This window comes from Mauremys mutica, chromosome 17, assembly GCF_020497125.1.
Source record: "Mauremys mutica isolate MM-2020 ecotype Southern chromosome 17, ASM2049712v1, whole genome shotgun sequence".
Taxonomy (NCBI): Eukaryota; Metazoa; Chordata; order Testudines; family Geoemydidae; genus Mauremys; species Mauremys mutica.
Genome location: NC_059088.1, coordinates 12010659 through 12034267, shown reverse-complemented (window position 1 = coordinate 12034267; position 23609 = coordinate 12010659). Strand labels below are relative to the sequence as shown.

At 57.2% G+C, this 23609-nt stretch overlaps 1 protein-coding gene and 1 long non-coding RNA gene across 4 annotated transcripts in view; one reads left to right on the top strand and one right to left on the bottom strand.

Annotated features, from left to right (window-relative positions):
• Window positions 1–12612: 12612 nt before the first annotated feature.
• Window positions 12613–15125, bottom strand: LOC123351447 (sulfotransferase 2B1-like). Of its 3 annotated transcripts, none has more exons than XM_044990793.1 (5): window positions 14990–15125; window positions 14370–14578; window positions 13987–14113; window positions 13410–13504; window positions 12613–12962 (listed from the first exon to the last, which is right to left on the bottom strand). In XM_044990793.1, the coding sequence occupies exons 1-5, from the start codon at window positions 15123–15125 to the stop codon at window positions 12648–12650; spliced, it is 882 nt and encodes a 293-aa protein (XP_044846728.1). In that variant the 3' UTR covers window positions 12613–12647. The 3 variants fall into 3 exon arrangements, with proteins under 3 accessions (XP_044846728.1, XP_044846729.1, XP_044846730.1); XM_044990794.1 differs by having other exon boundaries at window positions 12613–12926; XM_044990795.1 differs by having other exon boundaries at window positions 12730–12942.
• Window positions 15126–15211: 86 nt separating this feature from the next.
• Window positions 15212–23609, top strand: part of LOC123351453 — an 83696-nt gene continuing 75298 nt past the window's right edge. The window contains exon 1 of the long non-coding RNA XR_006574029.1: window positions 15212–15239. This is a non-coding gene — a long non-coding RNA (uncharacterized LOC123351453). The remainder of the gene's footprint in view (window positions 15240–23609) is intronic.

The window sequence follows — 23609 nt, the reverse complement described above, 5'->3', positions numbered from 1 at the left end:
GGGGTAAGAGCCCTGCCCTTCCTTGCAGGGGCTCTGGAGGTTAAGGATATGAACGACTGGCAGATACTTCAGCTATGGGGGCCCATATTTTCACCTCTGGTAGCCACATCTCCAGTGGCGGGGAGGGGAGGAGAAGAAATGTTCATAACTTCAATGAGACAATAAAGTGGCAGGAGTTTGCAGGCTACAAAGTCTGGGCAATAATGGGAGGGTAAAGACAGACTTGTTGGTTCTAGTGGACAGAGCCAGTGGTACAAGATGCTGGGCCTGAGAGAGCAGGGTAAGATCAGACTCAGAGTCCCTTCAAGGGAACAGCCCGTGGGGCCTGGGAGAAATTGAGAGGCTGCAGGGCGAGGGATGGGATATTTGAATAGTTAGCAGAAACTCTGGCATGGGGATTGGGGAAGCATCATAAACATACAGCTCAGGGGAGCATGAAATCCCTCCTTTACTTGTAAAGGGTTAAGAAGCTCAAATAAACCTGGTTGGCACCTGTCCAAAAGCAGGGCCGGCTTCAGGCCAGTTCAACCGATTCCCCTGAATTGGGGCCCTGCACCTCAGGAGGGCCCCGCGCCCAAGCCCCAGTACGGCGTACGGGCAAGAGCCAGTGCACTGTACAGGGGTGGCCTGGCTTCCCCGGGGGCAATTTAAAGGGTCTGGGGTTCCCAGCAGGGGCTGGAGCCCCAGACCCTTTAAATTGTCACCAGATCCCCACTGCCGGAGCCCTGGGGTAGGGCTGCGGGGCTCAGGGGGCTATGCCCCGCCGCTTCCCCAGGGCTCCCGCGGCTATTTAAAGGGCCGGGGTGGTAGGAGCAGGGAAGCCCCAGGCCCTTTTAAATAGCCCCCAGAGCCCTGTGATAGTGGGAGGCTTCAGGGGCTATTTAAAGGGCTTGGGGCTCCAGCTGCCTTTGCTGCACCCATTTCCCGCACCAGCCTTGCACCCCCTGCCCTGCCCTGCCCACAGCCAGCCCCTGTCCTCCAGCAAGCCCTGCACCCCTGCCCGCAGCCAGCCCCTGCTGCACCCCGTGCCCTGCTTCCAGCCCCGCACAGCCTGCCCGCACCAGCCCTGCACCCCCTGCCCTGCCCACAGCCAGCCCCTGTCTCCAGCCAGCCCGGCACCCCCTGCCCACAGCCAGCCCCTGCTGCACCCCATGCCCTGCTTCCAGCCCCGCACTGCCAGCCTGCACCAGCCCTGCACCCCCTGCCCTCCCTGCAGCCAGCCCCTGACGCACCCCCTGCCCTGTCTCCAGCCAACCCCTGCCGCACCCCCCACGGCCCTGCCCGAAGCCAGCCAGCCCCAACACACCTCTGCGCGCACCAGCCCTGCACCCCCTGCCCTGCCCGCAGCCAGCTCGTCTCCAGCCAGCCCCACACCCCCCTGCCCGCAGCCAGCCCCTGCTGCACCCCCTGCCCACACCAGCCCCTGCCTGCAGCCAGCCCTGCACCTCCTGCCCGCAGCCAGCCTGTCACACCCCCTGCCCCTGCCCACACCAGCCCTGCACTCTTCTGTCTCCAGCCCTGCCAACCCCTGCTGCATCCCCCGCGGCCCTGCCTGAAGCCAGCCAGCCCACCCCACACACCCCTGTCTCCAGCCAGCCCCGCACCCTTGCCCTGCCTGCAGCCAGACCCTACCTCCAGCCAGCCCCTGCCCTGCCTCCAGCCAGCCCCATGTCCACTGGTGCCTGCAGTTCTCAGGGCAGTAACCCTGCACACCTGCTTCAATGAGGGGGGCAGGGAGCAGCTGGGACCCACCCATGTGCACACTCCAAGTGGTTCTTTTCCTTGAATCTTTGTCTAACTCACTTGGTGGTGGCAGCAGTACCCACCCAAGGATAAGGAAGGATTTGTGCCTTGGGGAAGTTTTTAACCTAAGCTGGTAGAAATAAGCTTAGGGGGTCTTTCAAGTACCCCAGAGTGGGGAGGGAACCCTGACATGGTGGCTGGGTCTCTGTGACTCTGCTCCCCAGCTCTGCTGCTTCTGCTTCCCTGGCCCCTCTGGCCGGCCCGGCTCTGCTCCCCAGCTCAGCTCGGGCCGCTGCTCCCTCCTTAGCTCGACCCCACTCTGTCTGACCCAGGCAACTCCAGCTCACAGGGAGGACGGGACCCCCCGGCCTCCTGACTCCCTGATCAGCCTGCCCGCCCTGCCCATCCCGCTCAGAGCTGACTGAGGCTGACCTGGAGCATTGGCCTCTCCCCATTATTTTAGTGCTGGGAGACGGGCAAGCAAAACACCCACTGAATGTCAGTAAGGGGACAACAGCCCCTCCCACTGGGGCGAGTCAATCAGATCCGGGCAGGAGGAGAGTGCGTCTCGTACAAGGCGGGGGCATGCAAATGAGGGAGACGGTGTCCTGTTTAAATCTTGTGCCTCTCTCTGCATCCAGAGACACGTTCGCAGCCTCCTGGGTCTGAGCAGTTACCAGCCAGTCGCCTGAGAACTTTCCACTCCAGCACCAGGAAAAATGAGATTTTTGCTCCTTTTAAGTTTCGTGGCAGCAGCTTTAGAAGGTATGTTCCTCCCTCTGGATAACTGAGAGTTAGAGGAATATTGCGTTATCGCTATTTCTATACTGATAGTAATGGCCTGTCTTTATTCTCAGGTGTCTGGTCCCATTTCAAGCTGGTGGAGTCCGGAGGGGGGTGAAAAGCCCCGGAGAGTCTCTTTTCCTCTCCTGCAAACCTCCGGGTTCCCCTTCCGCGATTCCTACATGAGCTGGCTCCGACAGGCTCCAGGAAAGGGACTAGAATGGGTCAGTTCTATAAACCCCGATGGGAGCGAAACACGCTACCATGATTCAGTGAAAGGCCGATTCACCATCTCCAGGGATAATTCCAAGAATGAGCTGTATCTGCGACTGTCCCACCTGGAACCCGAGAACTCCGCCGACTATTACTGTGAGAAAGGCAAAGTGACAGTCCATTTTTCCAGCAGCCACGTGGGGGCAGCTGTGACAGTCACCCCACTTCGGGCTTAGACAGGTGACCTGGCAACTGGGTGAATGTAACACAAACCTACCGTTTTGTGTTACATTCACCCTACGGTTACTCACATCTTCTTGTCAACTATTTGAAATGGCCATCCTGATGATCACTACAAAAGTTTTTTTTTTCTCCTTCTGATAATAGCTCACCCTGAATTGATTTATCTCATTAGAGTTGGTAAGGCAACCTCCATCTTTATATATCTCTCGCTACTGTATTTTCCACTGCTTGCATCTGATGAAGTGGGTTTCAGCCCACGATAGCTTATGCCCCATTGAATGTGTTTAGTCTCTAAGGTGCCACAAGGACTCCTCATTCTTTCTACCGTCAATGTCTCCCTTTCCTTCCCAGAGCCCCCCTGAGCCTGCGGTGTGCAAGTCCCTCCCTTTATGGGGGAACCCCAATCCGGAGTGAGTCCGGTTTTGCGTCACTCTCCCCCGCCTAGACCCGGCACGTTGGCTCTCCCGGGAGCCCGTCTCAGTGTCAGACTCACAGGACAGCCCCCACCAGTGTACAGGAGACAAGCCCATTGCGGACTGCTCCAGCGCCCGTCAGAGTCAATAGGGTTTATCCCCCTGCCCTCATTGGGGTTTGCCTCACACCCAATGGATGGAGCAAATTCCTCATGGCGCCAAACCCTCCGCTAGTGTAAAGTCACTGCAACTGCTTTCAGTGTCCGTGAGTTACTCCTGATTGACACCAGGGGGGCTCTGGGCCTTTCAGCAAACCGGGACCTTTATTGCAATAACGCAGCGGAAGGTGATTAGTTCATTATAACCGATGTGGGGCCCCTCGCCGTGGCGTCGCCCCCCTTCACAAGCGGTTATTGCCTCTATCCCCACAACCCCACCACGGTGAGGCCGGGGAACTATCACAGCCCCTGGTTCAAAGAGGCGGGACTGAGGCAGAGAGGTGGACCTGGGGTATGGAAAGGAGCCATTCCGAGTCCGGGCGGGGCTGTGGGGCAGAGCTCACCCAGCGCCCGAATAAACCCCACGCCGCTGAGCCTGGGAACGTGGCACCGCTGGGACTTTCCAAAGCGGCTCGTGGATTGTTTCCACCCACCCGCCATTGGGAAATCCCTGCCCGGGCTCTGCGCTGGTGTCAGTGGGTGGAGCTGAGACGTCCCAACCCACAATAAAGTTCCACGATGTCATGGAGTCCCCATGGAGATAAAAGTCTTCACTCAGCCCAGGGCTGGTACTCAAGGCATTGGGGGCAGTTGCGTGACTAACGGGGCTGGATGAACGTTTTGTTGCCCGGCGCAAACATCTTTGTGGGCCCCCATGGAGGCAATGGAGCCTGGCGTGCGGGGTCGGTCCCCAGAGCGAGGGGCCAGCCAGAGGCAATGGGGCCTGGCATGGCAGGGGCACTGTTTACAAACCAGCAGTTGCCAGACACACAATGCCCTGACTGGCCCTGTGCTGCCATGGTGCCCCTTCCCCTCGGGGGCAGGCCCATGCTGAGCCACAAACCCCTCCCCCGGCCAACACCGGAACACCCCCCTCCCCCGATTCCCTATGGCCAGAGCCCCCCTGGACCTGCTATGCCCAACACCTCCCCTCACCCACCCTACAAATGCACAGCACCCTGCACAACACCCCCCTCGCCCAGCACCCCCTGCCCACAGCCCCACCACCAGGGCCGTCCTTAGGCTTTGTGGGGCCCTACACAGTATTATTAAACTGGGGCCCCTATGTCTGAGTTGGGGCACAAGCCACCACCCCCTCCCGCGACACCCAACGCTGACACACACTGAGCTTCGTACGCAGCAGACGCTGCACCAGCCGGGGCTCGCAGCCCGGGCGGGAGGGACGAGGCACCAAAGGACACCGAGCCGCCCGGCCCGTCTCACGGCGGCTGAGAGTCACCACAGAGCCCCGTGTACCCTCTCCCTCATGCACAATGTGCCCGCCGGGCATTTCGGCTCTGGGAATACGGCTCCTGCCTACGAGATTGCAGCGCGCGCTGGGTGTGCGGGCGACAACCCGCCCTGACCTGCTGTCCCGGTGGTGGCCCAAATTTTCCAGTGCCCTAAGGACGGCCCTGCCCACTGCAACTGCCCAGCACCCCGCCCAGGAGCTCCATTCCCTAGTGCCCAACACACACAGATCTTCCCCGTCACCTCACAGCCCAGCACCCCCACAGATCCACTCCCCACCCCGGCCTCCTGGCCACACTCACCGGCCCTGCTGGGAGGTGACTGTCTGACGGGCTGAGCCGGCAGCGCAGCCAGGGCTAGTCCCGGGGCGGGGAATCGCTCCGGCCCCTCGGGAGTGTCGCGATCAGCCAGGCCAGGGCCTGCTCCGCCCGGGCTCCCTCAGGCCCTCTTCCCTGGAGGGGCCCAGCCAAGCCCCCCCACTGTCACCCCCCCACACACACCTGGCTGAGACTGGCCAGGCTTCTGCACCAGTCCCAGGCAGCTCAGCTCCGGGGGACAGGGACCATACCCGGAGCTGGAGGGGCTCTGGGGTCCAGCCAGGGGCAGAGAGGAGCAGGGGTGGGGCCAGGGGGTGGAGAGGAGCCCTCGGCCTGAGGAGGAAGTGGTGGGTGGGGGAGCCAGCGGGTCTTGGGCAGGGCAAGTGGAGCAGGCTGGGGCCACTTCTGAGCATGGGCCCGGCTCCATGGAGCCACTGTTGCCATTGTAAACCTGACCTGCCATCACCCTTGGGGGACCACTGCTGCACACAGGTGAGCCGCATAGGGGCCGGGGGGGGGAGCCGCAGGCTGAGAGAAAACCCTCCCTTGATTCCCTGCTCACCCTCAGCACGAGATCTCTTCCATAACGAACAGCCTGTGGAAAGTGTGGGGACAGGAATGACTCTCAGCCCCCCTACGGTGCTGGCTCTACCAAGAGCCCCGTGCCCAGTGTACAGCAGGGTCCAGGAAGAGTGATAATCCCCGTCCCTGCCCCTGTGGCTATTCACCATTTTGGGGTCTTGTGGCTCGTGTGCCGGGGGTCAGGCAGGCAGTGACAGGCGTGTGCGTCCTGGCTGTGTTTTTAAGCACTGAAACAGTGTTGTCTGCATTGCAAACAACGCTGCTTCTGTGAAATGTTGTGTTTAAGCCTCACAGAGATGACCTGGGGAGGCCAGATTCCTTATTGCAGCAGAACGGCTGCATTGAATTAGAAAGCAGGGAGGGATAGCTCAGTGGTTTGAGCATTGGCCTGCTAAACCCAGGGTTGTGAGTTCAATCCTTGGGGGGGGGCATCTGGGGATTGGTCTGGCTTTGAGCAGGGGATTGGACTAGATGATCTCCTGAGGTCCCTCCAACTCTAAAAATCTATGATGCTAAAGCAGCCAAGGACTTTCGCTGTGAGGTTATGATGCCCTCCGCCACTGAGATGATGGAGTGGTGGGACCACAAGAACAAGGATCTCAAACTGGGGTTGGGAACCCCTCAGGGGGTGGTGAGGTTATGTGGGGGGTCGTGAGCTGTCCGCCTCAACCTCAAACCTCGCTTTGCCTCCAGCATTTTATAATGGTGTTCAATATATTTAAAGGTGTTTTTCATTGCTAAGGGGGGTCACACTCAGGGGATTGCTGTGTGAACGGGGTCACCACTGAGAACGTTTGAGACCCACTGGAGAAGAGGGACTGAGAGGAGAACGCAGCACGCCAGGAAGAAGCCAGGGAGCGGCTCGTAACGGTGATGGGGCGCCAAGCGGACACGCTGCAATGATCCTCGCTCTTTCCAACCGAGCAGCTCCGCGCCCACCCTCCCCTGCAGCCGCTGTCGCAAATCTCTTTCCCATGCGCCCCTCTCACCCCCCGGCCAATACACTGTTATCGACCTCCTGGCTCCAGTCTCTACCCGCGGCATCCCACTCCTCCCCACTCACGGTCCAGCACTGGGGACTCTCACCCAGGCGCCAACGTCTTCCAGCGCCGGGGTGCTCGAACCCCCCGGCCCCACCCCGACTCCACCCCCATTCCAACCCCCTTCCCCAAATCCCTGCCCCAACTCTGCCCCCTCCCTGCCCCTATTGGGACGTCTCCCCAAATCCCTGCCCCGACCCTGCCTCTTCCCCCCGCCGCCCTCCCGGAGCTCGCTACAGCTGTTTGGCGACAGCACGCGCTGGGAGGCAGGCGGCGGAGCGGGGACACAGCGCTCGCAGGGGAGGAGGCAGAGGCGGAGGTGAGGCAGGGCGGGGAGCTTGGCTGCCGGTGGGTGCAGAGCACCCACTAATTTTTCCCCATGGGTTGCTCCAGCCCGGGAGCACCCACGGCGTCGGCGCCTGTGACTGCCACTACCCAGCGCACTCAAACACCCAGCCCAGCCTGCGGATTGCACCCGCTGCATCGTTCTCCAAAGGAGAAGGCTGGGTGCGATCCCGGGACATACACAAATCTGTAGCCGTCCCGGGACCCCTCCTCCTCTTGAGACCTTCCCTTCCCCAGTCCCCCTCCCTGCTGATGATTTCTTTCTTTTGACTCTCTCCTCCAGCTGTTGTCTTTTAATAACAGAACTGTGTTGGTCTGAAAGCAATCTTTATCCTATTAAGTGAAAGCAACCAGGGCCGCCGGGGGGGGGCAAGTGGGGCAATTTGCCCCGGGTCCTGCAGGGGCCCCCAGGAGAATGTCAGAGGCTCCCCCCCCGCCATCACCTTCCCCCCACCCCCCAGCTTCTCAGCGCCGGGCACCCCACGACCTCATCCCCCACCGCCCTGACCCCCAGCTCTGAGCCCAGCCCCTCTGGGTCGCGCACCCCCCCCGACCCCATCCCCCCCCTCCTAAAAATGAATATTTCCAGGGATTTTCTCCTTTCCCCGAGTAGAAATTATAAAAGCCGTGATCTTGGAAATATGACATTTGTTTTTTATGATAAATAATAATAGTGTGTAATAAGCATGTCAAAAAAACAAATGTTTAGGAGGGGTTCGCGAGACTTGACGTTTTAGTGAAAGGGGTTCACAGGTTGTTAATGTTTGGGACCCGCGGGTGTCCGCCGATGCCTTCTGCTGGGTGGAACACGTCAGCTCGGCTTCGTGCGTGTGTGTTCACTCGCACACTCAGCATTCAGAGTCCAGTGATCCGCGCACACGGACAGAAAGCTCAGCTGCCAATTTGGTTTCTTCACAGCTATTGCCTTGTGCCAGACGCATGCAGCCACCTCTGGCCAGGAACAGCCGCTTAGCAGCTGCACAGGGCTGATTCAGCCAATGCAGAAATACAGCCACTGCTCGGGGGGGGAGGACACCAGGTGTTGAACAGCTGCACATCACTGGCACACAGGGCTCGGTCACCAGTACTGGGGCGGAATGCAGTTGTCTCTGTGGTGGGACACGGATACCATGTCACAGCTGCAGAGCAAAGTTTACCCCGGTGCTTACCAAAATGCCCTGAGATTTTCCATGGGAACATAGAACAGAGAACTGGGTGGCTTTTTAAGGCCCCACGTGGTACTCGGTCAAGTATGTCCCCATTAAATCATTTGATCTGTTGTTTTTTTTTAATTCTCTCTTCGACAATTTCTGTTGCATTTTTCCTATTTTGAATCATTTTGTTCCTTCTCTTTAAGCAAAGAGAATAATTCCAAGGATTATTTTTGTATTAAAATAGCAACAGAGTCTGGGGCGGGGGGGCAAGGCGCCTGCCCGGACACAGCAAGAGACAATCCCTGCGCTAGGGGGCCCCACTGTGCTGGGTGCTGCACAACCAGGGTCAGTCTGGGTCCCGTGTTAAAGATGGGAAACTGAGGCACAGAGTGATGCAGGGGCTTGCTGAGGGCAACACAGCGGTTCTGTGGCACAGGCATGACTTGAACTCAGCTCTTCCGAGTCCTAGTTTAACCACAGGCCCAGCCTTGCTCGCTAGGGGACTGACTGGAACATGGATCTCCCCCGGGCCCTGCCCCAGTCTCCCCCGAACAGCTCTCTCTGGAGGCCCCCCCCCTGTGCTGGCCCCAGGGCAACCCTCACTGGGCCGCTTTTTAATTTTTTACACTCAGCTGCCTCGCCACCTACTGGCAAAAGATAGAAAAAGCGAGATTGTTTCTAAAACAAACGGAGTCTCTTCTTTCTTTCAACTGCAATAGCGAGACGAGGCTCGGAAGCCAGCGCCCCACTATGGGAGGAGACTGGGGACCAGGGATTAGAGCACGAGAGGCTGCAGGTCAGGACGCCTGGGTTCTCTTCCCAGCTCTGAGAGGGGAGTAGGATCCAGTGGCTGAGGTTGGGAGTCAGGATGCCTGGGTTCTCTTCCCCAGCTGTGGGAGGGGAGTAGGATCCAGTGGCTGAGGGTTGGGAGTCAGGACGCCTGGGTTCTCTTCCCAGCTGTGGGAGGGGAGTAGGATCCAGTGGCAGAGGGTTGGGAGTCAGGACGCCTGGGTTCTCTTCCCAGCTGTGGGAGGGGAGTAGGATCCAGTGGCTGAGGGTTAGGAGTCAGGACGCCTGGGTTCTCTTCCCAGCTGTGGGAGGGGAGTAGGATCCAGTGGCTGAGGGTTAGGAGTCAGGACGCCTGGGTTCTCTTCCCAGCTCTGAGAGGGGAGTAGGATCCAGTGGCTGAGGGTTGGGAGTCAGGACGCCTGGGTTCTCTTCCCAGCTGTGGGAGGGGCCGGGGAGTGGGATCCAGTGGCCGAGGGTTGGGAGTCAGGACGCCTGGGTTCTCTTCCCAGCTGTGGGAGGGGAGTAGGATCCAGTGGCTGAGGGTTGGGAGTCAGGACGCCTGGGTTCTCTTCCCAGCTGTGGGAGGGGCCGGGGAGTGGGATCCAGTGACTGAGGGTTGGGAGTCAGGACACCTGGGTTCTCTTCCCAGCTGTGGGAGGGGAGTAGGATCCAGTGGCTGAGGGTTAGGAGTCAGGACGCCTGGGTTCTCTTCCCAGCTGTGGGAGGGGAGTAGGATCCAGTGGCTGAGGGTTGGGAGTCAGGACGCCTGGGTTCTCTTCCCAGCTGTGGGAGGGGAGTAGGATCCAGTGGCTGAGGGTTGGGAGTCAGGACGCCTGGGTTCTCTTCCCAGCTGTGGGAGGGGAGTAGGATCCAGTGGCTGAGGGTTGGGAGTCAGGACGCCTGGGTTCTCTTCCCAGCTGTGGGAGGGGAGTAGGATCCAGTGGCTGAGGGTTGGGAGTCAGGACGCCTGGGTTCTCTTCCCAGCTGTGGGAGGGGAGCAGAGTCGAGGGGGTTAGCGCAGCAACTCGATGTTACTGAGCCCCAAGATTCCTGGGTTCTCGGCGCCTCGGCGTGTCCTTTGGCTTCTGCCGTCCCTCCAAGGCTGATGCTCAGGGGCCAGTCAGGCAAGCCCCGGCAGGAGGCAAATTCCATCCCTCGCTAATGCCACAAACCAGCAAATAATCCAGAGGGATTTAGACAGATTAACGAACCTCTACTGCTGAGGCTGGAGGAGAGCAGATGGCTTGACAGCTCCACGAGGAGGGGAGGCTCCACACCAGCACCCACCCCCACCATCAAACAACTGTCCTTTGCCATGATGCCTTCAGAAACCTTGCCAATGCGTGGGCAGCTGAGACCCTGCTCACCACGCCCATGTGCTCCCAGCGGTGGTCCTGGCCTGGAAGCTTTCGAGGGCAGGGGCTGCCTTTTGGGTGGTTATGCAGCATCTATGCAATAGGGCTCATGTGGGTAGGAGGCTCTAGTGGTTCAAGCAGTGGGGGCCTCGGCATCAGGATTCCTGGTTTTCTAGCCCCACATGAGGCTAGTATCTAGCGGATAACCTTGGGGGCTGGGAATCAGGACACCTGGGTTCTGTTCCGCAGCAGAGGGAGCGCTAGTGGTTACAATGGCAAGGCTGGGACGGAGCGGCACCGTTTGGGCTTTTTGAGTCAGTGGGTGCCCCCAGTGCTCCCCAGCACAGGAGCATGGCGCATAAGCTGAGCCGTTGGTCCGATCCAGGCTGGCAGGGAGGATACCAGGGCAGATGGGCCCATGGCTCTGAGCGGATGCATGGCCCACTCTTCTGCCTGGGTAGGTGGATGGGGAGACACCCCAATGCATGCTGACCCCCACAGCGCCCTCTGCAGGGGGAGCTGTGCCACTGATCCCTCACTTCAAAGGGCCGTGAAACTTTGACCTGAAGGGCTGAGGCCCAAATCCCCAGCGCCTTAACCGCCTGCCCCAGACCCGGCAGAGTTGTTGAAAAGCACATTTAGCACAGTGACCACCGACCCGCAGCTCGTCAGGTATAAATAGCCACGTTCATCACCCTGGGCGAACAGGAAACAATTGCTCCACAGAGATATCTGATTTCTTCTGTTTTCTTTTAAATGAGCAAACGTAGCGGCTGTTGGAAAGTATTAATATCGCATATTGCAAACAGGGAACCGTACTAGTTGATCAGAAGTACTGGGCTTAAGAGCCCAGGACAGAATCTTTAACACAGGGCCAGCATAGGGCAAAACTGTTACTGTTTATATATTGCTGGAAACCCCAGCTGAGATCAGGGCCCCGTTGTGCCAGGCGCTGCCCAGAGACAGGCCCTGCCCCAGCTGAGATCAGAGCCTCGTTGTGCCAGGCGCTGCCCAGACACACAGTGAGAGACCCTCTCCAAAGAGCTTACAATCTGTCTAGACAAAGGCAAAATTATTCTCATTTTAGAGAGGGGGAAACTAAGGCACAAATGAGGTGACTTGCCAACGTTTCTAGCAGAGCTGGGACTCAGACCCAGGCACAAGGCAATCTTCCTCTTGCCTCATACCTCATCTGGGATGAGACAGATCATCAGTCTCATTGGCCTCTCAGCTGAGAGCGACCACAAGGGGTCACTGGAGACAGCTGGCCTGGTGGCAAAGTGGGGATCAATTCCTGGCTCTACGACTCCCTGTGTGAGCCTGGCAAAACACAGCATCTCTTTTGGCCTCAATTTCCCCACCTAGAAAAGTGGGCTAGTATTGCCCCACCTCACAGGAGCCAGGATAAATTCAGGAAATGTTTTGATGATGCAGCCACAAAAATTGTAAATCATCTGCATGTTCAAAATTCAGCTTCAGACCGTCCAACCGCAGAAGGGACCATTCCATCATTTAGTCTGACCTCCTTGTAACCCAGACCAGTGAGTTCACCCTGGTCCCCCTGCACCGACTCCAATAACATCTCAAAAGGCATCCTGGCTTGATTGGAAGCCAGGGAGAGGAGCAACCAACACTTCCCCAGGCAGTTTGTCTCAATGGTTAATCACCCTCAGTGCCTTATTTCCAGCTGGAATTTGTCTGGCTTTAACGTCCAGCCACTGGTTCTTGTTATGCTGGGGGGTTTGCAGCCATATAAGTTGTTAGATCATCTTTGTTTCCAAAGGGATCTGAAAAGCAGGATGGGAACGAGAATCTGTTGGGAGCTGGTTTGGAAATCTGGCCTGGAAGATTTGAGCTGGGTGATTTGCTTGGAAAGGTAGCGAGGGCTGGGAGCTCTCCAGGGTAAATCTGTAACGGAGTTTGTACAGATGATTTTAACCCAGCAAAGGGAAAGAGACCCAGCCATTTAGGACAGGAAGTGAAGACAGCTTGATCCAGGAGGCACAGGGCCGGTGTATTGCGGGTACAGATGTGGCGGGCGCGAGGCCGTCAGTCCCAGGGGAAGGTCATGCCCAGACCCTGCATCCGCTCCCGGTAAATGGTGTCTAATCGCTGGCTCTGTGCCTCCGAGAGATGGTTCCTCCAGTCACCGCAGATCCCTGCAAACCGCAGGGAACATAGTCTAGGGTGCCCTTCACTCCCTACCCACAGCCCCTGCCCCCCAGCCCTGCCCCCGCAGCTCTGCTGGTGCCCCTCAGTCCCAGCTCGCAGCCCCCTGCTAGCCCAGGCCTGGACTCAGCTTTCCTCAGGAGCTCCCCATCCTGGTGGTCCATGTACTCGTCCCTCAGCTGGGAGAAGTTGGACATTTTGTTCCCCTTCATGCTCTGGAAGGAGGCGTTCTCCACCACCGCGGCCACTTGCTCCTCACTCAGCTCCTTCCCCAGGAAGTGGCAGATTCTCTGCACGCTGCCCCACGGGTCCTGGGGGAGACACCCGCTGCCATGAAGAGGGTGATTCTAGGGTGACAATTTTTATGGCCCACGTGTGCCTCGGTTCCCTCCCCCAGCAGGGTCCTGCTCCCCGCTGGGCGCTGAGGCAGAGACGTCTTCAAGGGCAGAGGGCCTTGGCCATGAGCCACGTTGGCCACCTGAGGTCAGACCCTGTTCCAGGCCAGGGGCAGAGGAATGCAAATGCCAGGAGGAGCCAACACCCGGGGCATGGACGCCGAGGCCTGGGGAGCTGGGGCTGGCAACACCCTAGAACACCACCTGGCTGGGGGCCTGGGGCGGGGCTACGTGTGGGGTGGCTCGGGGGCGGGGTTACGTGTGGGGCTGGCTCAGGGGGGCTACATGTGGGGTGGCTGGAGGGGCTCTGTGTGGGTGTCACCAGGGGGTGGGGTTATGTGTGGGCGTGACCCCAGGGGTGGAGTTATGTGGGTGTGGCCCAAGGGGGGGGCTCTCTACCTGCTGCAGCTCCTCGTAGGTGATGGAGAAGAAGTTCTCGTTGCCCTTCAGCCCCATCCAGCCGGTGACGTGGTCGAACCAGGAGCCGTAGGCCACTGTGCAGGGGAGAGCGGCACGGTGACCCCAGAGCTGGCACCACCCGGCCCCTCCACTCACTGTTTAATTTATAATTAAAGTGGTGCCGGGGATCAAACAATTTTTTTACATTCGTAACTGATGCAGCCAGCCCGGAGGTGCCGGGGCCCTGAACTGCCAGGCCCACCGGTGCCGGGGCTCTGAACTGCCAGGCCTGGAGGTGCCGGGGCTCTGAACTGCCAGGCCAGGAGGTGCCAGGGCCCTGGCACAACTTAAGCACTACCTCCACCTAAGTTCCCTCCATGGTGCGCAGCCGGAGGGCCGTGCAGCAGCCTATTAAGCTGTGCTGGGCCCTGGGCAAAGGGCAGCTCAGAGCTGGCTGGGGATGCACAAACTGGATCCCATCAGTGAGTGGCTGGGAGCCCAGGCATTGGGTGGGAGGAGGCTGCCTGCGTATCCCTAGCTGCAGCAGGGCCCCCAAGGACCCCGGGGTGCTGCTCACCGTTCCCGCTCAGGAAGTCCTCGAGGAAGGAGTCCAGTGAGCCAGGGTCCCTGAAGACGTGCAGCAGCTTGGAGAAGTGGTACAGCGAGACCAGGACGTCCTTGGGGCAGCGCAGGGTGTAGATGATCTGGCGGGAGTGGGGGGGGTCACTACCAATCAGGGGAGGGGGATGCCAAGTGAACCCAGCAATTAGCCACCCACTCCGGGCCATCACCCTCTCTGGAGGGAGAAGGATTCGCCGCACCCCGCTGCCTGCTCCTTCGCACGCCCACATTGCTGTAACTCACACCCAGCAGCAGCCCTGGATTCACCCCCTTCCCGACACACAGCCCTGTCGGTGCCCCTCAATCACGACCCGCAGCCCCTGCTCTCCCGCCTCTCACCTTGGCCTTGGAGCGCTGCAGGGACTTGGGGAAGAGCTGGACGGGGAGGTGGGAGCAGAGCAGCCGGGGCGGGGGGTATTTCAGGGCAGCCTCCAGCCCCACCTTGCTCTCCACCCAGGGCGCCCGCTCCCAGTTCAGCACGCTGCGCACCCAGCCGGGGTCCCCGCCACAACGGATCAGACTCAGAATCTCCAGCATCCAGTTAGTGCCTGGGGATGAAAGGGTTAATGGGCCTGAAACAACCCCTCAACCTGCTAGGTCCCCCTCTGCTCCCAGAGCCAGAGAGAGAACCCAGGAGTCCTGGCTTCCAGCCCCCATCAGCTGAGGTGCATTGACAGCACTAAAATCAGAAGCTCTCACTTTGCTGTGCCAGGGGTCTCCCGGCCCTGCCGGTGGCTCTGGAGAAAGCCTGTGATCAGAGTGTGTCTGCAGAGAGCCAGCCCAGCACCAGGTGGGCGAGTTGGGCCCCAGGGAGCAGCCTGCTTTGTCTCACTCTGGGCCGGAGGTGGGGTACCCAGAGTCTGGCGTCTAGGAAATCAGGTCATGTGACGGGTTTGGTGTTTCCATCTAATGTCCCTACACACACACACACACACACACACACACACACTCTCCCCTACTTGACTTGGGGTAGGTGATGTTGAAGACGTCGTCGTCCCGCACCTGGAATTCGTTCTCCACATAGCTCAACTTCTCAGGGGAATAATCCAGGCATTGGAACAGCACTCCCTTGTGGGTGAAGTATTCACGCGCCATGGCAGGGCTGGGACAGAGACAGACTCCCGGCGTCAGTGTTGGGTCCCTATGTGCTGCTCGGGGAGCTGTGCTGCAGGGAGCGGTGTGGGGGGTCCTCTCTCCTGAAAGTCAGGGGTCTTTTTTCCAGTCATCTGGGACCTCCCCCGATCGCCATGATTTTTCAAAGATAATGGCCAATGGCTCTGCAATCTCATCGGCCAACTCCTTTAGCACCCTCGGATGCAGCGCATCCGGCCCCATGGACTTGTGCTCGTCCAGCTTTTCTAAATAGTCCCGAACTACTTCTTTCTCCACAGAGAGCTGGTCACCTCCTCCCCATACCGTGCTGCAGAGTGCAGCTGTCTGGGAGCCAGGGCCGGCTCCAGACCCCAGCGCGCCAAGCACACGCTTGGGGCGGCGTCCCGCGGGGAGGGCGGCAGGCGGCTCCGGTGGACCTCCCGCAGATGTGCCTGCAGAGGGGCCGCTGGTCCCGCGACTTCGGTGGAGCATCCGCAGGCATGCCTGCGGGAGGTCCACCGGAGCCACGGGACTGGCGACCGGCAGAGCGCCCCCCGCAGCGCGCCGCCCTCCTTGGGGCGACAAAATTACTAGAGCCGCCCCTGCTGGGAGCTGACCTTGTCTGTGAAGACAGAGGCAAAAAAAGCATTGAGTACACTAGCTTTCTCCACATCCTCTGTCACTAGGTTCCCTCCCTCATTCAGCAAGGGACCCACACTTTCCTTGACTTTCTTCTTGTTGCTAACATACCTGAAGAAACCCTTCTTGTTACTCCTAACATCTCCGGCTAGCTGCAACTCCAAGTGTGATTTGGCCTTCCTAATTTCACTCCTGCATGCCTGAGCAATACTTTTATACTCCTCTCTGGTTATTTGTCCAATCTTCCACTTCTTGTAAGCTGTTTTTTTTGTGTTTAAGACGAGCAAGGATTTCACTGTTAAGCCAAGCTGGTCGCCTGCCATATTTACTTTTCTTCCTACACATCGGGATGGTTTGTTCCTGCAACCTCAATAGAATCATAGAATCATAGAATCATAGAATTCAAGATCAGAAGGGACCATTATGATCATCTAGTCTGACCTCCTGCAAGATGCAGGCCACATAAGCCGATCCACCCACTCCTGAAATAATTCTCTCCCTTGACTCTGCTGTTGAATGCTCCAAATCATGATTTAAAGACTTCAAGTAGCAGATAATCCACCAGCAAGCGACCCCTGCCCCATGCTTCGGAGGAAGGCGAAAAACCTCCAGGGCCACTGCCAATCTACCCTGGAGGAAAATTCCTTCCTGACCCCAAATATGGCGATCAGCTGAACCCCGAGCATGCGGGCAAGACTCTCCAGCCAGACCCTCTGGAAAAAGGCTAACAATATCCCAACATTGACCCTTTGTACTAATTACCAGTGTGGCACGTTATTGACCTATTGACTAAACTCGTTATCCTATCATCCCATCCCCTCCATAAACTTATCCAGCTTAATCTTAAAGTCATGGAGGTCCTTCGCCCCCACTGTTTCACTTGGTAGGCTGTTCCAGAATTGCACTCCTCTGATGGTTAGAAACCTTTGTCTAATTTCAAGCCTAAATTTCCTGACTGACAATTTATATCCGTTTGTCCTCGTGTCCACATTAGCCCTGAGCTGAAATAATTCCTCTTCTTCCCTGGTATTTATCCCTCTGATATATTTAAAGAGTGCAATCATATCTCCTCTTATCCTTCTTTTGGTTAAGGAAAACAAACCGAGCTCCTCAAGTCTCCTTTCATACGACAGGCTTTCCATTCCTCGGATCATTCTAGTGGCCCTTCTTTGTACCCGTTCCAGTTTGAATTCATCCTTCTTAAACATGGGAGACCAAAACTGCACACAATACTCCAAATGAGGTCTCACCAACGCCTTATATAATGGGACTAGCACCTCCTTATCTCTACTAGAAATACCTCGCCTAATGCATCCCAAGACCGCATTAGCTTTTTTAACAGCCACATCACATTGCCTACTCATAGTCATCCTACGATCAACCAGGACTCCTAGGTCCTTCTCCTCCTCCGTTACTTCCAACTGGTGCGTCCCCAGCTTATAACTAAAATTCTTGTTAGTCATCCCTAAATGCATAACCTTACACTTCTCAGTATTGAATTTCATCCTGTTACTAATACTCCAGTTTACAAAGTCATCCAAATCTCCCTGGAGGATATCCCGTTCCTTTTCCGAATTGGCAATACCTCCCAACTTGGTGTCATCCGCAAACTTTATCAGCCCACTCCTACTTTTGGTTCCGAGGTCAGCGATAAATAGATTGAATAAAATCGGACCCAAAACCGAACCTTGAGGAACTCCACTGGTAACCCCCCTCCAACCCGACAGATCACCCTTCAATACGACCCTCTGCAGTCTCCCCTTTAACCAGCTCCTTATCCACTTCTGGATTTTCATTTCGATCCCCATCTTTTTCAATTTAACCAGTAATTCCTCATGTGGTACCGTATCAAACGCCTTACTGAAATCAAGATATATTAGATCCACCGCATTTCTCTTGTCTAAAAAATCTGTTACTTTCTCATAACAATAAGGATTCTTTAAAATACAGCCAGCTGTCCTCGACTCCTTTCCCCGTCATGTTATTCTCCCAGGGGACCTTGCCCATCAGTTCCCTGAGGGAGTCCAAGTCTGCTTTTCTGAAGTCCAGGGTCTCTGTTCTACTGCTCTCCTTTCTTCCTTGTGTCAGGATCCTGAACTCGACCATCTCATGGTCACTGCCTCCCAGGTTCCCATCCACTATTGCTTCCTCTACTATTTCTTCCCTGTTTGTGAGCAGCAGGTCAAGAAGAGCTTTTCCCCTAGTTGGTTCCTCCAGCACTTGCACCAGGAAATTGTCCCCTACACTTTCCAGAAACTTCCTGGATTGTCTGTGCACTGCTGTATTGCTCTCCCAGCAGATATCGGGGTGATTAAAGTCACCCATTAGAACCAGGGCCTGTGATCTAGCAACTTCTGTTAGTTGCTGGAAGAAAGCCTCGTCCACCTCATCCCCCTGGTCCGGTGGTCTGTAGCAGACTCCCACCACGACATTACCCTTGTTGTTCATACTTCTAAATTTAATCCAGAGACTCTCAGGTTTTTCTGCAGTTTCATACTGGAGCTCTGAGCAGTCATACTGCTCTCTTACATACAATGCAACTCCCCCACCTTTTCTGCCCTGCCTATCCTTCCTGAACAGTTTATATCCATCCATGACAATACTCCAGTCATGTGAGTTATCCCACCAAGTCTCTGTTATTCCAATTACATCATAATTCCTTGACTGTGCCAGGACTGATCGTCCTGGTGTCCCAGTATGGGGCAGGAGCCCTCCCCTCTTGCACTCACCTACTTGTGCTTTCTCCCGATATCCCACTTCCCCACTTACCTCGGGGCTTTGGTCTCCTTCCCCCGGTGAACCTAGTTTAAAGCCCTCCTCACTAGGTTAGCCAGCCTGCTTGCAAAGATGCTCTTCCCTCTCTTCGTGAGGTGGAGCCCGTCTCTGCCTAGCAATCCTTCTTCTTGGAAGACCATCCCATGGTCAAAGAATCCAAACCCTTCTCTCCGACACCATCTGCGTAGCCATTCGTTGATTTCCACGATTCAACGGTCTCTACCCTGGCCTTTTCCTGCCACAGGGAGGATAGACGAGAACACCACTTGCTCCTCAAACTCCTTTATCCTTCTTCCCAGAGCCACGTAGTCTGCAGTGATCCGCTCAAGGTCATTCTTGGCAGTATCATTGGTGCCCACGTGGAGAAGCAGGAAGGGGTAGCGATCCGAGGGCTTGATGAGTCTCGGCAGTCTCTCCGTCACATCGTGAATCCTAGCCCCTGGCAAGCAGCACACCTCTCGGTTTTCCCGGTCAGGGCGGCAGATAGATGACTCAGTCCCCCTGAGGAGAGAGTCCCCGACCACCACCACCCTCCTCCTCCTCCTCTTGGGACTGGTGGTCGTGGAACCCCCATCCCTAGGGGGCCTGCCCCGAGGGGAAGGGGAACCTGGCAGCACAGGGCCAGGCGGGGCACTGTGCATCTGGCTCATGCCCGTTGGTAAACAGTGCTCCTGCCATGCCAGGCCCCATTGCCTCTGGCTGGCCCCTCGCTCTGGGGACCGACCCCCCACGCCAGGCTCCATTGCCTCCATGGGGGCCCATAAATATGTTTGGCGCCAGGCCCACAAAACATCAATCCAGCCTGTGGTGCGGTGGTTCCCCGCTCCTGCCCCGAGGGGGTTAAAAAGCAGCCCTGGAGGGGGCTGCGGCTCTAAAAGTTGGGCTGATTGGGGAAGCAGCCGCAGCTGGGCCAGGCATCGATCAGGCCCCAGCTGGCCTGGATAAAAAGGCTGAGAGCCAGGAGCCCAAACAGTCTCCCTCTGCCTGTACAGGGAGCAGGGCCTGGCTGCAGGGAACTGGACACAGGGTACCTGACGGGAGCGGGGCTGGGGAAAGGCAGAGGAGCTGGGGAGCTCCAGCCTGCAAAGCCCCAGGCTGCGGCCTAGCATAAGGCCAACGGGCACTGGGGGTTGCAGAGGGCAGCCCAGGGGCAGGCCAAGGCAGCAGATCCAAACCCTCCTTGCCAGTGCTGAGTAGGCTGATACCCAGGGCGTGGGGGCTAGACAATGACTGGCAATGGCCCTATACTGAGCTGAGGTGGGGATAGTGGGTGGGGGTTTCCTGGGGAGGGGAGACCCTGAGAGAAAGGGGTTACAGCCAGGGGGCAGCACCCCAGCTAACAGGCCAACGGAGTCCACAGAGGGACATGGGGTCCAAGCAATAGTGGATCACCAGCCTGCAGAGGGCGCTCCAGGTTGGAAATTGAGCTAATTCCCTGAGAGACCAGCAGAAGGCGCCACAAGGGTGAGTCTGCACCCAGACCCAGCCCCGTTAGTCACGCGACTGCCCCCAATGCCCTGAGTGCCAACCCTGGGCTGAGTGATGTCATCGAGGGCTGAGGGGCGGGTGGGGACTCCATGACATCCTGGAACTTTATTGTGGGTTGGGACGTCTCAGCTCCACCCATTGACACCAGCGCAGAGCCCGGGCAGGGATTTCCCAGTGGCGGGTGGGTGGAAACAATCCACGAGCCGCTTTGGAAAGTCCCAGCGGTGCCACGTTCCCAGGCTCAGCGGCGTGGGGTTTATTCAGACGCTGGGTGAGCTCTGCCCCACAGCCCCGCCCGGACTCGGGATGGCTCCTTTCCATACCCCAGCCTCCATCTCTCTGCCTCAGTCCCGCCTCTTTGAACCAGGGGCTGTGATAGTTCCCCGGCCTCACCGTGGTGGGGTTGTGGGGATAGAGGCAATAACCGCTTGTGAAGGGGGGAGACGCCACGGCGAGGGACCCCACATCGGTTATAATGAAGTAATCACCTTCCGCTGCATTATTGCAATAAAGGTCCCGGTTTGCTGAAAGGCCCAGAGCCGCCCTGGTGTCAGTCAGGAGTAACTCGCAGACACTGAAAGCAGTTGCAGTGACTTTACACTAGCGGAGGGTTTGACCCCATGAGGAATTTGTTCCATCCACTGGGTGTGAGGCAAACCCCAATGAGGGCAGGGGATGAACCCTATTGACTCTGACGGGCACTGGAGCAGTCCCGCAATGCGCTTGTCTCCTGTACACTGGCGAGGGCTGTCCTGTGAGTCTGACACCGCGACGGGCCCCTTACTGACATTCAGTGGGGTGTTCTGCTTGCCCAGCTCCCAGCACTAAAAGAGTGGGGAGAGGCCAATGCTCTGGGTCAGCCTCAGTCAGCCTCTGAGCGGGATGGACAGGGCGGGCAGGCTAATCAGGGAGTCAGGAGGCCGGGGGGGTCCCGTCCTCCCTGTGAGCTGGAGTTGCCTGGGTCAGACAGAGTGGGGTCGAGCTAAGGAGGGAGCAGGGTCCGAGCTGAGCTGGGGAGCAGAGCCGGGCTGGCCAGAGGGGCCAGGGAAGCCGCCCAGGGGAGCTGGAGGCAGAGCAGCAGCATCAGTGCTGAGGCCGAGTGGAGCTGGAGCTAGAACAGTGGAGCTGGGGCTGGAGCTGGAGCAGTCTGGAGCCGGGTGCGGTGAGCAACTGGGGCCAGCCAAGGGGGGACCCTGGGCAAAGGGCCCAGCGCAGAAAGACACCCGCCGCCAAGGGTCCTTGCAGGCCAGACTGGGAGGGGGTCTTACCGGGAAGAAGGGTCCCACCACCCAAAGCCCAGAGGTGTGTGGCCACCACCAGAGCAAGTGTCCCACCTGCAGCATCCCTGCAGCACAGCCAGGGCCTGAGAAGGAGGCCTGGGACCTACAAGGAACAGACTGTGAACTGCCCTGACGTTCCAGAGACACTGTTTGTGATGGTCCCTGCCACAGAGCGGGGTGACGTGTTTCCTTTAACCTTTCCCATTTCTCCTTATTCCTTTTTAAATTAATTGCTGATTAAATAACTTGTATTTGCTTTAAATTCTATGTAATGATCAGTGGGTCAGGGAGGTGCCCAGTGCAGAGAGAGCCCCCCGGAGTGGGGACACCCAGGCCCCTGTCCTAGGGGACCACAGCAGGGTTGAGGTTCGAGCCCCCAGGAATCCTGGGCCCAACCTTGTCGGGGTTACAAGGACTCTGCCAGACAGGAGATTATTATTGACGATTGATATTCACACTCCCATTCCCACTCATGCTCCACACCCTAATCATTTTGTTGCCCTTTTCTGATCCTTTCCAAATTCCAAGATATCTTTTTAGAGATGGGGCAGCCACATCTGTACACAATGTTCTAGATATGGGCGTCCCATGGATTTATATCGAGGCAACATGATATTTCTGTCTTATTATCTACCCCTTTCTTAATGATTCCCAACATCCTGTTCGCTTTTTTGATGCTGCTGCACGTTGAGTGGATGTTTTCAGAGAACTCTCCACAATGACTCCAAGATCTCTTTCCAGAGCGGTAACAACTAATTTAGACCCCATCATTTTCTATGTATAGTTGGGATTAGGTTTTCCAATGTGCATTTACCAGTGTCGAATTTCAGCTGACACTGCCTTGCCCAGTCTCCCAGTTTCGTGAGATCCCTTTGTAGCTTTTCCCGTCTGCCCGTTTTGCCACCTCACTGTTTCCCTCTTTTTTTGTGAACTCTTTGCTCTTCAGTGAAATCAAGGAAGAGGAATAATAATGAGAAGAAAAAGGGATTGTTGGTGCTAGACCCCTTCCCATAACTGATCTCATTTTCTCGTATAGACCTTTCACTTGTGAGCTCCCAGCGCGCGGACTGTCTGCATCAAACCGGCTGGCACTTTTGCCGGTAACCGCAACGGGAGGTTTTCGTCTCAACTCAGACCGGCTTCCCCACACTGTGAATCCCGCACAGTGTCCTCCGGCCTCAGGCCGGTCATTTGCAGATACAGCAGGGTTGTTGAGATTGTCTCTGGAGATGGTGAATCGCCCTCTGACTGCATCAGCATAGTGCGTACTACTCCCACTGCCACTGCTGATACGGGCGACCCACTCCAGTCCCTTCCCGGCGGCCTGACGGACCCAAACCATCCAGAAGTGACATGCCCAAGGTCGCCTAGTAATTCTCTGGCAGAGGTGATAGTAGAACCCAGTCCCCATGAGCCCAGTGGTTAACCACTACGGGAAAGCTTTCTGCAGCCAACTGCAGATGTCATTCATTCATTCATTCATGCCCGTCACCCCAATCGGGGTATGGGCCGCCAACCACAGATCTCCAGAGTCCTTTATCCTGGGCCATTCGCTCTAGCTGGTTCCAAGTATAGCCCATTTTTTTGCTATCAACCTGAAGGTCACGTCGCCAGGTGTTTCTTGGACGGCCTCTTTTCCGCTTGCCTTGGGGGTTCCACCACAGTGCCTGTCTGGTGATGTTAGTTGGCTGCTTGCGTAGTGTATGTCCTATCCAGGCCCACCTTCTCCTTCTGATTTCTTCTTCTGCTGGGAGTTGACGGGTCCTCTCCAAGAGGTGGATGTTGCTGATGGTGTCTGGCCAGCGGATCTGAAGAATCCTTCTGAGGCAGCTATTAATGAAGGTCTGGATCTTCCTGATGGTTGTTTTGGTTGTCCTCCAGGTTTCAGCTCCATACAGTAGGACTGATTTCACGTTGGAGTTGAACAGTCGAATTTTTATTGCCAAAGACAGCTCTCTGGAGCTCCAGATGTTCTTAAGCTGTAAGAAGGCTGCTCTTGCCTTACCAATCCTTACTTTGATGTCTGCGTCTGTGCCACCCTGCTGGTCAATGACGCTACCTAGGTAGGTGAAGGACTGCACTTCTCCCAGGGGGCTTCCATTCAGTGTGACTGGGTCATTGCTGATGGAGTTAATCCTAAGGATCTTGGTCTTGTCCTTGTGGATGTTGAGGCCAACCTGTGATGACGTGGCTGCCACTACGTTGGTCTTCTCTTGCATCTGCTGTTTACTGTGCGAAAGGAGTGCAAGGTCGTCGGCAAAGTCCAGGTCATCAAGCTGGGTCCACAACGTCCACTGGATTCCAT